Genomic DNA, 14,620 nt, shown 5'->3' with positions numbered 1-14,620 from the left:
GAAAATGATCTGGTTTCTTCAAAGGATGGGTTGGGAGTGGGAGGAGGGACACAGAGAGGAAGGAAGAAACTTCCAAGTTAAAAGAACTCAACCAATGGAAATGTGTAGGATCTATTTTGATCAAGATTCTTAAAAATAAATTATTAAAAAACCCATCATTTATGAGACAACTGAGGAAACTGGAACTTTTCATCATAAAGAATTAGTACTAATTTAGGTGAGATAATGACAACTTTTTAATAAGACTGTTTAACTTTTAGAAATGGTATCATTTAAGCAAAAGAAATGGTATCATTTCATTCAAAAGTATTTGAGTTTGTATTAATTCCAAGTAATCTGGGGGCAAGGGAGACGTTGGTAGGGATGTAGATGAAACAAGATTAATAGTGTTAATGATTAAGTAGGGTAACAGGTACATGGGGGTCCTTGTACTCTCTTCTCTGTTTATAAGTGCTAAGGTTTAAAAAAAGAGGAAAAAGGCTCAGAAAATGTTGAAAACTCTGTAAAATGCTGAAAGGCATCATTAGAAGAAGGTAATTTCCCCCCCAAATATCAAAATACTTCAGGTGATGCATACTCTGTGAACCTTCGATGTAAGTAAAAATGAAAATGCTGCTTTGTGGTAGAGAATTATGACCTGATACTTAGTGACATGGAAGGAGTCTTTACAGTGACAGATCCAAATCATGAGAACCTCAAATGTAGTGCCTTACAAAATGCACCAAAATAAAGAGCACATTCAGTCGCAGCAAGCAGATGAGTGTTTCAGACGCAGGAGCCAGTGTAATGGGAATGTACAGATCATCAGAGTTTGTGAAAACCTCATCTTTAACACACCTTAAGTGACTAATGAGGCTTTTCATAGGACCATCTATTTCTCCTTAGTGGCAGAATTACTATGCAACATGAAAAAATAAAAAGAAATACTCCTAAACATTGAAACGAGGGGTTTTTTATTCCGTAGGATATCTACATCTGCTCCCCTACCCCCGTGCCAAGCCTAGTTACCAACTTCTGGTTCTGACAAGCAAAACACAAACAGAACAGGTGCCTTTGTCAGCACTGTAGGCAAATTCTGGCACCTGTGTGGACACCAGCTGTGTGCTCATTAGTCTTGTGATTGTCAAATCCCCTAATGTTACAAAACTAGAAATGCTCCTTCCAGCTTCCAGGAGTGTGCCTGGATGTTGGCTGGTAGATGTCCCTGGAGAGATTAGTCCTGGTCCTGACAGCTGCCATAATGAGTTTTACCAGGGGCAAAGTAAAAACTGGCTGCACGAGCACAGGTCTGAGAGTGAGGCCGGGCAACGCAGGAGGAGGATGCTTCGGGGAATGCAGAACAAAAGCGTTCTCTGGACTAGTAATACTGACACAGACAGGTATCCAGTGTCTGGTCATATGCCCACATGCCATTTTTGATTAGGTCCTAGTCAGTAAAAGCACACCCATCACATTTGAACCCTACTCTTCCATAGACTTCTACAGTTTACTGCTATGGCTTTCCATTAAGCCCTCCATCTATATTTATACAACAGAAATAATGGAATTGATGCACTGCTTCTAGTCCTAAGGCATAAACTGAATTACTGCATCAACAGTTCAGAGAAGAAAGGAGATGGCCTGTGAGCTCTCAAAATAAAGAGTCTGAGTGTAGTGTGGTAAGTTTGGATGCAATGAAGGTCTTCTCTCTGGGCATGACTTTATGTCCTTAATAATCAAAAATATGAGATGTAAGATAAAAAGTTCAGTGGTTGCTTCTTTCAGCTGAGTCTGATGAAACGGATGGATTTTATTTGGAAATGGAAAAACAAACCTACCTGAAGACTGCAAGGGTCAGAGACCACAGCACTAATGGTTTCCTCAGTTCAAACTTTGCCCGTTTGTTCATTAGGTGCCGACCACCAAAGATAAAGGCAGCATACAGAGCGGAAAACAGGAAAGATTTCTTCCTGTGAACAAACAGAAGACCAAAATCTTATGAGATCAAACTCTTTAAGGAATTTATTTTTATTCAGTAGAAACTTATATTTACTCATTATTCATCAACTTGTGTACCACTCTCCTCTTTGTAAGCACTGAAGACATTCTTGGGAATGTGCCTCAATCACTGAAGAGAGAATGCTCAGGCCATTTGACAATATGGCACCTGTCAAACCCTCCCTTGACAAATTAGATCACCTAGATTTACCAAGACACATCAGGATAGGCGTGTTTTACTTTTTGAACTCTATAACTCTAAACATTTCAACAACATAGCACTGAGGTCCCAAAAGAAAACGTTTCACTGAGGGAATTCATTTCAGTTTTCTGAGTTTGTTGGACAACTTAGATGAATGTTTAAAAAGAATTCTTTTTATTGGACACAAAATAGTTGGTGACAGAGTTGTGTCTTGGGGCAAGAAAGCCTTTTCTTAAAAGGCTTTCTTTATCCTAACAGGCTAATGATACTAAAAAATGATTTTAGAGGACTATTTGATGATTTAAAACACTAAAACCAAGCTACTTGATTTATGACTGCCCCAAGATGGATTCCTGACATCTTCTCCAAAGAAGGCAGGTATTAAATGTTAGTATTATCATTAATAACAGGCATAATTGTCAGATATCATACAATGTAACAGGAAGAACACAGAACCACCTACAGTACATGCCAAAACCCTTGAGCTTGAATCTATCAAATATGTGATTTTACTACCTGCTTATAGGAAATACAGGGGATAAAGCCAAACTGTGGGACATTCTGTAGGGCGGCTGAATTTATTTCTTCAAAACATCAGTGGTAAGAAATAAAAATCTGTTTTAGATTAAAAGTGACTTGAGAGACATATCAAATATACTGTGTAAAACTTTTTTGGATCCTTATTTGAACAAATGAATTGTAAAAAAAAAAAACCCAAAAAACCAACCAAACATCTTTAATGAAATCAGAAGGTTGAAACCTGATGAGCATTATTGTAAAAGGCTTCCTATTTTTTTCCCTGACAGCTGACATGTATTGCTGACTCACGACAGATCTTATTCACACAAGCAACACTCCTTCGCTCAGTGCGAGTGACCTATTTGACAAACACTGCCAAATAAAGCAGCGATTCTGAAATCAACTGGTAAGTTAGGGCCAAGTAAATCACTTCCAATGAGTTTTGCAGGCTCTTTTCTTGGAAACACAAGACCTGGCTGGCACACAGTAGTAAGTGCTTAATAAATATTTGTCGAATGATCATGATCTGATATCAGATTTTCCAATGCATGTGGGGGCTCAGCAAACACTCTGAATGAACAGTTGAACCTTCCCAGTACTGTCTTAATAATTGAAGAATAAACTTTTCAGACAAAACATACGATTCATTTTCTTCCTCCAGAAAGAAAGACTATTCCTATATTTCAAGAAGTGGCAAAGTGAGACAATTTATTATACCTATAGAACATTTCAAGAAGAAAGTACTTTTAGCCATAAATATATTTATTGCTTTACTTCTTTGAATTCTGCACATGTATGGCACAAAATTAAGAGTCAGAATCACTATCTGTATTTACATGCATATAAGCAAGGACTCCCTGAAGAAAAACAAGTCTATGAAGTTAATGCGGACGACAGTAACATGAAATAGTATACGTCCTTTTCTGAATTACAAAGGTAACAGTAAGTGACAATAATCATAGTGTTATGATTTAAGGAATGATTTCTATGCACAGACATAGTGCTAAAAAGCTTTATCATTTAATCCTCCTAATCAGCCTTAACGTAAATAAAACATTATCTTCATGTTCTGGGTAAGGAATCTGGCTTAGAGGTTAAGTAGCCTCAGCTCTCTCTGCTCTCCTGTGGTAAACTTTTGGAGGAAAGAAGGGTGTAGCTGGTATGTTCTCTTCTAAGCATGTAAGCATGCCTTAAGCCCTCCTACTGAATTGCAAGGCCATTGTGCAGCACATTATTTAACTCTGAGAAGATAAAAAGGAATCACTACAGCAGTCTGTCATACTTTCTGGGCGTGGAACACTTAGATCCAAACCTTCTTCATCTCCTGGAGAACAAGTTCATTATATGTACTACTGAAAACTTTCCCTTACAATTATTTATCATTCTCTTACTCATTCAATCCAGTTCTGACTTTAGTGATAGATTACGTTGCTTGTAATTATGAATGTCTATATGATCCTCTCATTCTAGCCTAAGGGAAAAATAATGTCTCCTGAAGAACCAAAATAAATAAATTAATTAAAAAAAAAATCTTCCCTCTATTTCTTTAGTTCTGGAATGAGAATTCATCCTCATGGACTGCTAGCTTCCTGGCAAGGACGATTCTCTTTTTCACATGTTTTCTAAAGATCCCATCTTCAGTTCCACAGCTAGGGCAACAAAGTCAATCAATATAAACACGCAGAATTTGAGAGTCCCGAGGGACCAATCTCCTTGTTCTACAGAGAGGAAAAGGAGTGGGGGTGTGTGTGTGGGTTTGTGCGAATGCGCTGATGACAGTGGTCGCTCACGGTCACACAGCTGCATGGTGCATGTTGGTCAAAACCAGCAAAAATTGCAATGGCTCGAGCAGGTGGGTAAACATAAATCAATTGTCTAGGTTACATCTGACAGGCAGTCAATAAAGGGAACTGATATTTAAGTATAAGTGCTGTAAAATAAGTTGATTATAGCCTATATAAATCTTTCACTGCAGTGAAATTTAAACAATGCTTTGGGTTAATTTAGAACCACACTTAGGCTTCTCCTAAAAGAGGGAGTCATCTAACAAGGCATTAACTCTTAACTCTTCAATTGAGCAACCAAAATTTTTCTTTTATAGTTGAATGTTACAATTTTTCCATGTTGCTCAGAAGATTAATTTTTCTTTAGCAAAGTGGGCAATTTAAGTGGATTGAAACTGTCTTTCCATTCTGGTATCTCTTTGGTAAAGGTTCAGTTACAGTCAAGATGAATAGTGACTTGCTGCTGGTCCACCTACTGTTCAGGGTGGACAGATGACTTCCCTAAAGCTTCAAAGGAATCCAACAATACTTCACATTCTGGCAGGCCTCCATGGCTGGGTATAATGGTAACCCATTGTTTATCACCAGATAATTTTTAGATGGTATTGACTCTTCCTATTTAATTAGCCTTAAGTGCACACCTTATAGCATAACCTTTAACTGTAGGTGCTTAATAAATACTTTTCAGGATGGTGATTCCATAGCTATGTGTATAAATTACCCAACCAATGATCATTCCCAACCAAATGAGATACTGACGTGCTTTGAGCTTGTCATGCTTGCATTTACCCTTTCCCCCACCTTTCATTTGTCAATGTAAAAAATGAAAATTAGTCCATAATTAATAAAAAATAATGGTCTTATTCTTTATCCTTGGAAAACTGCATTTCTTTATCATGCTGTCTTATTCCACAGTGTTCCTAGATTTTTTTTTCCATTCTGACCCAAACAGCTGCCTATGATTTGTATTTATTGTTCCAATAACACTTTTCAAAGAGTGTGTATATATTCAAATGGGGTTTTTTTTTTTCCCCTGGGATTCTATTGAAACCAATACTTAGTAGCTGTAAACTTTTTAACACATCGAATCTCTGCCAAATGACTTGTACTCCTTTGGGAGTCAAGTTTATTTGTGAATGGCAAAACTTTCATGTGGGTAGCATTTCAACATAGGATAATTGCTAATGAACACCCCGGGGAGATGGCCTGAGCTCTTTTATGTCAGTAACCTTGTTTTCATGGTGACTGTACATGTGTGAGGCATGAGGAGTTGTGAAAGGGAAATAAGCTGTGAGAGAGAAAAGGAAAGAAAAGAAAAGGAGACCTAAAAGCATCTCTCTCTTTGGCTGGTCTGCCTGGTGCATGGAAAGTTTTCACATTCTAAGTCGTAGAGTGAGAAATTGAGAAAGAATCCTAATCAGTGAGGCTGCAATTCTTAAGATTTCTCCTTTAGTTCAGTTGCTGATTCAAGTCAGCAAATAAGTCAACGGTCTGAAAGTAATTTTAGGCCACATATGAATTGGAGACTGTGAGAAATTAATACACACAAACCTCAATTAAGTGAGTCTGGAGACTAGAGGGGGCGCTCTCCTGCCCTGTGACCGTGGCAGAGCTTAACAGGAAGAAGAAAGACTCCTTTCCTGACAAGAACTCGACCAATGAAAAGCCTTGGAGTCTGTTTAGCTCTCCCAACTTCCTTTCCCCCCTCCCCCTCTATAAGAGGGCTCTCCTTCCCTTGCCTGTGGGGTACTTGCACTTGGCTTATCATGGTTGCAGACCCTGAATTTACAATTCTTGGCTAATCCCAAAGAAACTCATTTTGCTGGAGAAATATCTAGTCATCTATTTGTTTGAAGTCAACAAGACCCAGAGAAGGAAGGAAATACACTGCTTTTGGCAAATAAGACATTTAGTGGATGTGTATGGTGGTTATAAGAGTATAGAGGAAGGTTTTCTTGAGAGAGATTCTGAAAAGTATGCTCCTGGAGCTCTAACCAGGGCTGGATTGTGTCACTTTGAGAATTCCCTCAGGACTTCATAGAGGCATTTTTCTATATTAAAAATTATGGAAATTTTCCAGCAGTTTTTATTCACTAGTAAATTATAACTAGGAATTAACTCTGTGCCCAGAAATTCTGACAAAGAATAATTCTGTGAATAATGGAAATATGTCCATAATTAATACAAATGGTGACTTTATAATTGCAAGACAAGCCATGAGGAAAGAAAAGTGTTATTCTAACCTGTTGTGTTTGACCCAGCAAACCAAATAATGTGTGATCTTTTGAGTCTGAGTTGCAAACTCTTCTGCTTCTCATGCTGCTTTTCCCTCAGATGCTAATTTAAAGATCACAGGTTCTTCTTATTTAAGTAGAGAAAGCCATTCTTTTGTAATTCAGTATTTCTACTGTCAAAGTAGGTCATGATCAAAGTAGAGTTACATGCATGCAATGGATTCAGTGACACAGCCACATACCCCTCTCCAGGAAAGTACTCTCCTCTTAGGACAGACCTGTTGTAATGCTGCTTGTACGTATCTACCAACCTACCCTTTCTCCCCACCTCTTAAAAAATCTTGATAAATTGTTTTCTTGTTGGTTTTCTTTTTACGATTGGAAATAGGATCTTGGAAGGGAAAACTTTCAAAATGCGTAAGAACACACAAATACATGCAGCCCCATTTAAAACATGCCATCTCGCTCATACTTAAATTGGCAAGACACCGATTAATTGCCTTTGTTTCCTCAGATGTTTTTAGTTGATGAAAAATGCTGACATCCATCCATCCTTCCATTCAAAATGATCTTTTTCACTTGCAGTGTGTTTAGTATGCCACTGAATGAAGAAAAAAAAAAGCTATGTTGGAGCCTCTGCTAATTTAGTAGTGAAAAGACAGAAAAAAGTATGTGTTGGTGCTTTGAGGTGGATCCTTAAGGCTACGGATGCATAGACAGAGGCAAGTGATTTGGGCTGGGGAGAAGCCATGGTATAAGCATGAGCTGAATTGGGAGTTTATCAGACCAGGTGCATTGGAGCAGGGGAAGCCCATTTGGAAGTGTAGGGTAAAGTCAGGGTACGTGGCATCCTGAAAGCTGCAGCAAAGTTAGGACTGCATCCTCAGCTCAAGGGTGCAGTAGGTTGTAAGGCAGGTGGCCAGTAATATGTTACTACTAATAATTAAAATATAGTACTGACACTTGTTGCTTACTTTGTTGTCTTTCCTTCTTAAAAAAAATAGATTCACACATGGGTATATCATTATGGGCCTTGGATGCAAGAAGGGGGAAGAATGATGGACAGTGATTCCAGAAAGATAGGTGGAGAATGCTGGTGTAAGCCATGGAGAGCACCGAAAATCCTGGAGCCGAGAAGGGGCAGAATAAAGAGATAAGCTCACAGGGAAACAGCATTAATTACTTCTATTCTAGAGGGCAGATACGGCTGAAGTTTGACTCTGCTTCTCTAAGTCAATACACTTGGGCATATTCCCCACGACCTACACTGCCAGCACCCATAGGGCAGGAATCATTGAAGTGCATGTGTTTACTGAAGCAAGTTCTTTTGTAAGTTGCTGCTCTTCACGGGACTGACCAGATGGCACCTCCTCTACGTTTCGTTCATTTAAGAATGAATAGTTTCTGCATATGCCAGTCATTATCTACAAATTTTGAAATCTCAGTCTGTCCCTTCCCATGCCCTGCCCCCTTGGCAACCACAAGTTTGTATTCTAGGTCTATGAGTCTGTTTCTGTTTTGTATTTATGTTCTTTTTTTTTTTTTTTAAGATTCCACACATGAGTGATCTCATATGGTATTTTTCTTTCTCTTTCTGGCTTACTTCACTTAGAATGGTGTTCTCCAGGGACATCCATGTTGCTGCAAATGGCGTTATGTTGTTTTTTATGGCTGAATAGTATTCCGTTGTATAAATATACCACATCTTCTTTATCCAGTCATCTGTTGATGGACATTATAACAGAGTATACTGTACAGCACAGGGAAATATACACAAGATCTTGTGGTAGCTCACAGCGAAAAAAAATGTGACAATGAATATATATATGTTCATGTATAACTGAAAAATTGTGCTCTACGCTGGAATTTGACACAACATTGTAAAATGACTACAACTCAAAAAAATGTTAAAAAAAAAAAGAATGAATAGTTTCCTGTTCTAAGTATTGCAAATAAGGAGGCTAATCATGGCATAATTTCAGTAAAGCTGTGTCCTGAATTGTCATAACCATATGGTGCAAAGGTCAATTTTAATCCTACAGTACTGCATCTGAGAAAGAGACAAGAATATTTTTCTTTGTTTTCAAAGACGTGGTTTAAATAAACTGATCAGAAAGAATCAGTCTCAAAAGGTAGACTCAAAGATTTGAGGATGGTAAATCAAAGAAAGAATTCTCTCCTTGAGGAACGTTTCTTACCTCCTAAGAAAGAGTAAAGCTTCCACAACCTCTGAATAAAAATTTAGCCGAAAATGTATCACTGGTCTTCATTAGATAAACCTCTTCCCATCTCAAAGCAAACTCTTAATGAGCTCTGCACTGACAAAATAATTCAGTTTCTGTTTTGAGAGTATCGCTCTCAAAATTCTCACCTTGATTCTTTGGTCTTGATTGTCACTTCAAGTTAGAATTTTCAGGTAACCGTCTTATATAATACATCAGCCACTGATAACTAGTCGTGGTAAAACACTGAAGTCTAGCGGTCATTTAAAAGACAAAGTTCTGAATAGAGAGACAATATGCAGAAATAGAATCCAGAAAGTAGTTTCATCAGCAATTCAGTTTCATTGTGCTAATTCCCTTCAAGAAATGCCCTTTGTTCTAAGCAATAGAAAGCTTCCATCTGAATTGCCAATGAAGAAATGCTCACTTGCTAAGGTTATTTTAAAATATAATAAATATAATACAGAAAGCATAATATAATTCTGAAATGGATTCTATTAAATAAGAGCAGATGAGGGATTCTCCTGTCCCCAGGGTAAACTTTGCCTCTGACAGTCTTAAAATCTACTATGTAATATAAGTGAGCTATTAGTGATTTTTTTTTTACTGAATATGAAATTTTCTTGGACCAGAAGTTGTACAGCATATAATTATGGGCTTGTGTCAGGATGCAAGTTTTTAAAAAAGATCTTATCATCCACTCAAATGGTCGGCTGACCACAGAAATATAAAATTAAAAGTTTAATAGAATATAAAATTTTAAAAATATACAAATAAAAATTAGAGTCAAAGACAAAAATCCTGTTTCCTCTTTGTCTTTATCCTGAAGAAGCTTTGAATGTTCTGTGCATAATAGATTTATCTGAGAGCTGGAGACTAAAATCAGAAGTGAAAAAACACTATAAAAAGCATATGATTATTCACAATGGAATGGAAATTGGATTTCAGGTTTACAAGATTAAATCCAATTCAGACATAAAATTTTCCCAGATTTAAATCAAAATGACATCTGCACGGATAGCTATATAAATAAGCATAAACATACCCAAATCTGAGAGCACTTTCCCTATACTTAAGAGCTTTTTAAACTGAAAGATGATCCCTTTTTGTTGCAGTCAACTACCTGCTCAAATTTATAAAAAATTTTAGTTGATGCTCATTGCTTCAGACAACTATAAAGAAGTTGGAAAATACTATCAAGGGAAACATTACATGTTTTCATTTAACTGCTGGGTAATTAAATGTACTATTGTCCTCAATTTCCCCTGGATATATATTTTGAAAGGGCGTTGGGGAAGCAATGAGAAAACACACCTCAAATGCTATTTCTGGATTAGGGAGAAAAGAGCTCATCGGCAGTGACGAACGTTATTTCCTGGTGTAACTCATGGATATTTTTTGTCATCAGAATCAAGTTTACATTAAAAAAAAAAATTAAGCCTGAGTAAAAACTAGCAATGACAAAAAGAAACACATTAGCAATGTAGTAAAAAAGCCCTAGGAGATAGGTTTTTCACCTATGAGTTATCACCCAATTAGCCAACAAAAGACTATTGATTCCATTTTGCTCTTGAAAATAACCATATGGCAAGATTCTGATTAGGGTATTCACACTGCTCCTTCAGAATCTGACGCTCATTGAGTGACGTAAGAAAAGGCCCGTAGACACTAGCTTTGAGAAGGCTGATAACGAGGAAAACTTACTGCAGAAATTGTTACTTTTCTACTGCTAAAGTCACAAAATTCCCACAGGTTCAGTGGCGTAAAACAACATGAATTTATTGTATTATGGTTCTGGAGGTCAGAAGTCTGAAATGAGTCTTATGGGGCTAAAATCAGAGTGTTCCCAAGGATGCATTCCTTCTGGAAGTTCTGCGGAAAATTTGTTTCCTTTCCTTTTGGGGCCCACCCAGATATTCCAGAATATTCTCCTCATCTCAAATTCCTTAACCTAATCATATCTGCAAAGTCTCTTTAGTGCTGTAAAGTAACATTCACAAATTCCAGGGATTAAGACATGGACATCTTTGTTATTCATTATTCATCTCATCGCATGGATTACCCCGAACAATAGTAAAGTCTAAAGCCGTGGGGTAAACCTTTCATCTTTATTCTCAGTTTGCTAGGTAGGTCCAAAGCCAGTCTCTTCCCTCTGACTCAAGAAAGCATTTTAGAATGCAAGGGGCTGAGAGTCACACGGTCACGGACTGTCCTGAAGCCACTCATAAATACATAAACTCACAAAGATCAGTATTAAAACAGAAACAGACTCACAGACATAGAAGACAAACTTACGCTTACCAGGGAGGAAAGCGGGTAGAGACGGATAAATTGGGAGTTTGGGATTTGCAGATACTAACTACTATACATTAAATAGATAAACAAGGTCCTACTGTATAGCACAGGGAACTATATCCAGTATCTTGTAGTAACCTATAATGAAAAAGAATATGAAAAGGAATATATGTATGTATATATATGACTGAACTATTATTCTGTACACCAGAAACTGACACAACATTGTAAATGACTGTCAATTAAAAAAAAATAACCAAAGATCAGTACTTAAACTCTTATTAGTAACATAAGACTTATCACATCCTACCTTACAATGGACTAGGCACCAAAGCTTAGACTTTCTTCTAAAATATACTGCTTGTTAGAAATTACTAATATGTATTCAATTTATCTCAACTGTTGCAGGTTCTAAAGTGCCATCTTACACTCTTTTGCAACAAAGATTATCTGGCCTATGACCATCCTCTGAATTTCAATCTTAAAATGCCTGCTATGGGCTACATCAAGCACATTTTCCTATTTGCAGCAATCCCATTGCTTCAGACTTTATCACTCTTATGTTAAAGCCATCAGGAATGCGTCTTCATCTCAGAGGCCTAATGAATTACAGCATTTGACACAGATGGTAACCCCCTCTTTTTTGTGACACTTTCTTCCCTCAGTTTCTGGGACACTATATTCTCTTATTTCTTCTCCAGCTTCGCCATCTGTTCTTTGCTCATTTTCCTTTGTTGGCTTCCTCTTCATCTCCCCAGTCTTTAAATTTTGGAGAGCTACAGGGTCTCAATCTGTGGACCTCTTATCTTATCTACTCTAGTGGTTCTCAAAGTGGATGATGATTTTGCCTCTCAGAAGCTATCTGTCAACGTCTGGAGAGGTTGTCACAACTGGAAGGTCGGCTCCTGGCAGCTAGTGCATAGAAGGCCTGAATGCTGCACAAGGCAACTCTCTACACAGAATTATCCACCCCAAACATCAACAATGCCAAGATAGAGAAACCCTGGATGAGAGAAATATAAAGAAAAGAGATTAAGAAAAGAGAAGTCAGAAAACTCAACAGAGTGTGTGTTATGATACAGCTTCTAAAAACATATTCACTGGTTACATCACTTATGCTTCAGATACAGTCAGGCTGAATTGCTTCAAAATCGAATTACAAGCACATAGTAAATAGAGTAACCCCTTATTTCCAATCAGCAGTTCCATTTAAAATTGAAAACAAGACCAAACAACCAATTCAGGGCAATATTTCCCTTCACTTTTCTAGAATTAGGTTCACTTCTGCCTTCAGTGGAACCACAGTCCAGTTGCCAGTGATCAATTCTTTCTTACAAACTGTCCACAGTTCCCAGTGCTTCCCCTGCCATGACAATATCCAGAAATGTACTTTCCAGTGTCTCTCCAGGCAAGGGAAAGGAGTCACCTGAAATGAAGAATAGTCACTTGCCAAGACCACCCCCTCTTGAAGTCGAATTCCAATTATTTCCAGTCACCCCTTTAGTGGAAGATCATTCCATAACTGCCTTCCCTAACGAAGCCCTGGATGGGGGCAATGCTGCAGAAGTACCTTCGGCTATCAGGACTTACAACCCTTACATGGATCTTACACCTTCTTCCCCAATCTCTTCTAAATCACTACAGTGTGACAGTTTGATTATAAAAGTTTCTGTGACACAAACTTTCTAAACTTATCATCTTAAGAGTCTTATAAGAAAAGTAGGTGCTATCATATGCTGAAGTATGCCAACTGCAATGAACAAAATCAACTGCACTGTTTTCTAAATCTTAACACACATTATTATTAGCGATGGTCAGGACTTTGCTCCCCTGCACTTGTGCCATGTTGGGAGACACTGATTCTCCTCTGATGATCGTGGACCCAGCTGAACGAGTTCAACAGGAACCTGCTCTGTACTATATACATGTCCTCCATCAGTTTCTACAGAGGGAACCAGAATAAAACCTGCTGGAGAGACGCCAAGGCCAGTTTAAGAGCTTTTTATCTTTCTATCTGTTTACATCATTTCCCACCGAGGCTGTTTCTCCCCTGTCAATTGTAGGCTCAAAGCAAGGAAAAATGACAAAAATTCCTTTTGAGGAAAATGTTTAATAGAAATATCTCAAGGTCTATTAAAAAAAAACACAGAAATTAAGAGCACAGCTCCCATTTCTTCAGAAAGTGAAAGGGGGCTTTTTTTTTTTTTCTTCTAAAGTTTCTTTTTACTATTAGGTTGTCTGACAAGAGTAATTTCTTCTTCACTTGAATGTCAGGTGAATCCTGAGACATGACAATGTCAGGTGAATCCTGAGACACGGCTGGGATTTATCAAGCCCGGGTGCCGAGAAAAGTCTCAAAATAGCAATGCCCTGAACATACTTTTCTTCAGACAGTTTCAGAAGGAAGTAAAAAAATGCTGAAGGAGAAGTGCATGTACCTGACTCACAGTTTTTTTGAAAGCCAGGAGGTTAATGTGTCTTCCTGTATTCCCAAGAGCACTCTCCTTAGGAATGTGTCCCTGAGACGACTCACAGTGGCACGCACATGCTATGTCAACAGACAGCCATCACTCTGCAGTAAACCTGAGCATTTATTTTCTTTTTTTTACTATTCTTTTATACCTTTCTTATCTGTCAAGACCAATTTACTAAGCAAAAAGATTTGACAGTAAGAATATTCCTTTCTTAGCTATGCTTACATGGAAAGGTTTCTCTCCAAAAAAAAGTAAAAAAATAAAGGAATTGACAAATGTTTATTCAAGATGCACCCTTCCGTCTAAAGCATTTTTTAAACATTTTTTATTAAGTTATAGTCTTTTTACAAGGTTGTGTCAAATTCCAGTGTAGAGCACTATTTTTCAGTTATACATGAACATACATATATTCATTGTCACATTTTCTTTCACTGTGAGTTACAAGATCTTGTATATATTTCCCTGTGCTATACAGTATAATCTTGTTTATCTGTTCTACATATGCCTGTCAGTATTTTTGAACCAATTTGAGAAACTCTAGTTGCCTGTGTGCTATAACAACATTTAGAAGTGTTTACTGGACATCCACAGTAAATCTCTAGTGTAAGAATTTACTGCTCTACAAAAGACACAAAGTTGAAGGCTGGCTTGGAATGCACTACTCCCAAAATGTTTTTTAGTTTGGTTAAAGTAATAACAACTTGTTTAACTGAGCACTTACTATATTCCAGGCACTGTTCTTAGTGTTCCAAGCACTTCATACATATGCTGTCTCACATTTCAGAGAACCCACCATCATGCCCATTTTGCAGACAAAGAAACTAAGAACAAAGTTAAATACCTTGTACAAGAACTCAGAGCTTTTAAATGACAGTGCTGGGTTTTAGCCAAGTATCAGCCCCTGTGCCCTTAA

General features: G+C 37.6%; 1 protein-coding gene across 5 annotated transcripts in view; it reads right to left on the bottom strand.

The window, feature by feature from the left end:
• ELOVL6 (ELOVL fatty acid elongase 6) overlaps positions 1-14,620 on the bottom strand; it is a 122,322-nt gene that overhangs the window by 43,484 nt on the left and 64,218 nt on the right. For 3 of the 5 annotated variants that reach the window (XM_015245909.3, XM_031690901.2, XM_006212041.3), the window contains exon 3: positions 1,818-1,949. The exons of the other annotated variants lie outside the window; for them this stretch is intronic. In XM_015245909.3, coding sequence (XP_015101395.1) covers positions 1,818-1,949 — 132 coding nt within the window. The remainder of the gene's footprint in view (positions 1-1,817; positions 1,950-14,620) is intronic. 5 annotated transcript variants of the gene reach the window in all.

This window comes from Vicugna pacos, chromosome 2, assembly GCF_048564905.1.
Source record: "Vicugna pacos chromosome 2, VicPac4, whole genome shotgun sequence".
NCBI classification, from domain to species: Eukaryota; Metazoa; Chordata; class Mammalia; order Artiodactyla; family Camelidae; genus Vicugna; species Vicugna pacos.
The sequence above is the reverse complement of the archived record's forward strand: the minus strand, read 5'-3'. Positions and strand labels throughout refer to the sequence as shown.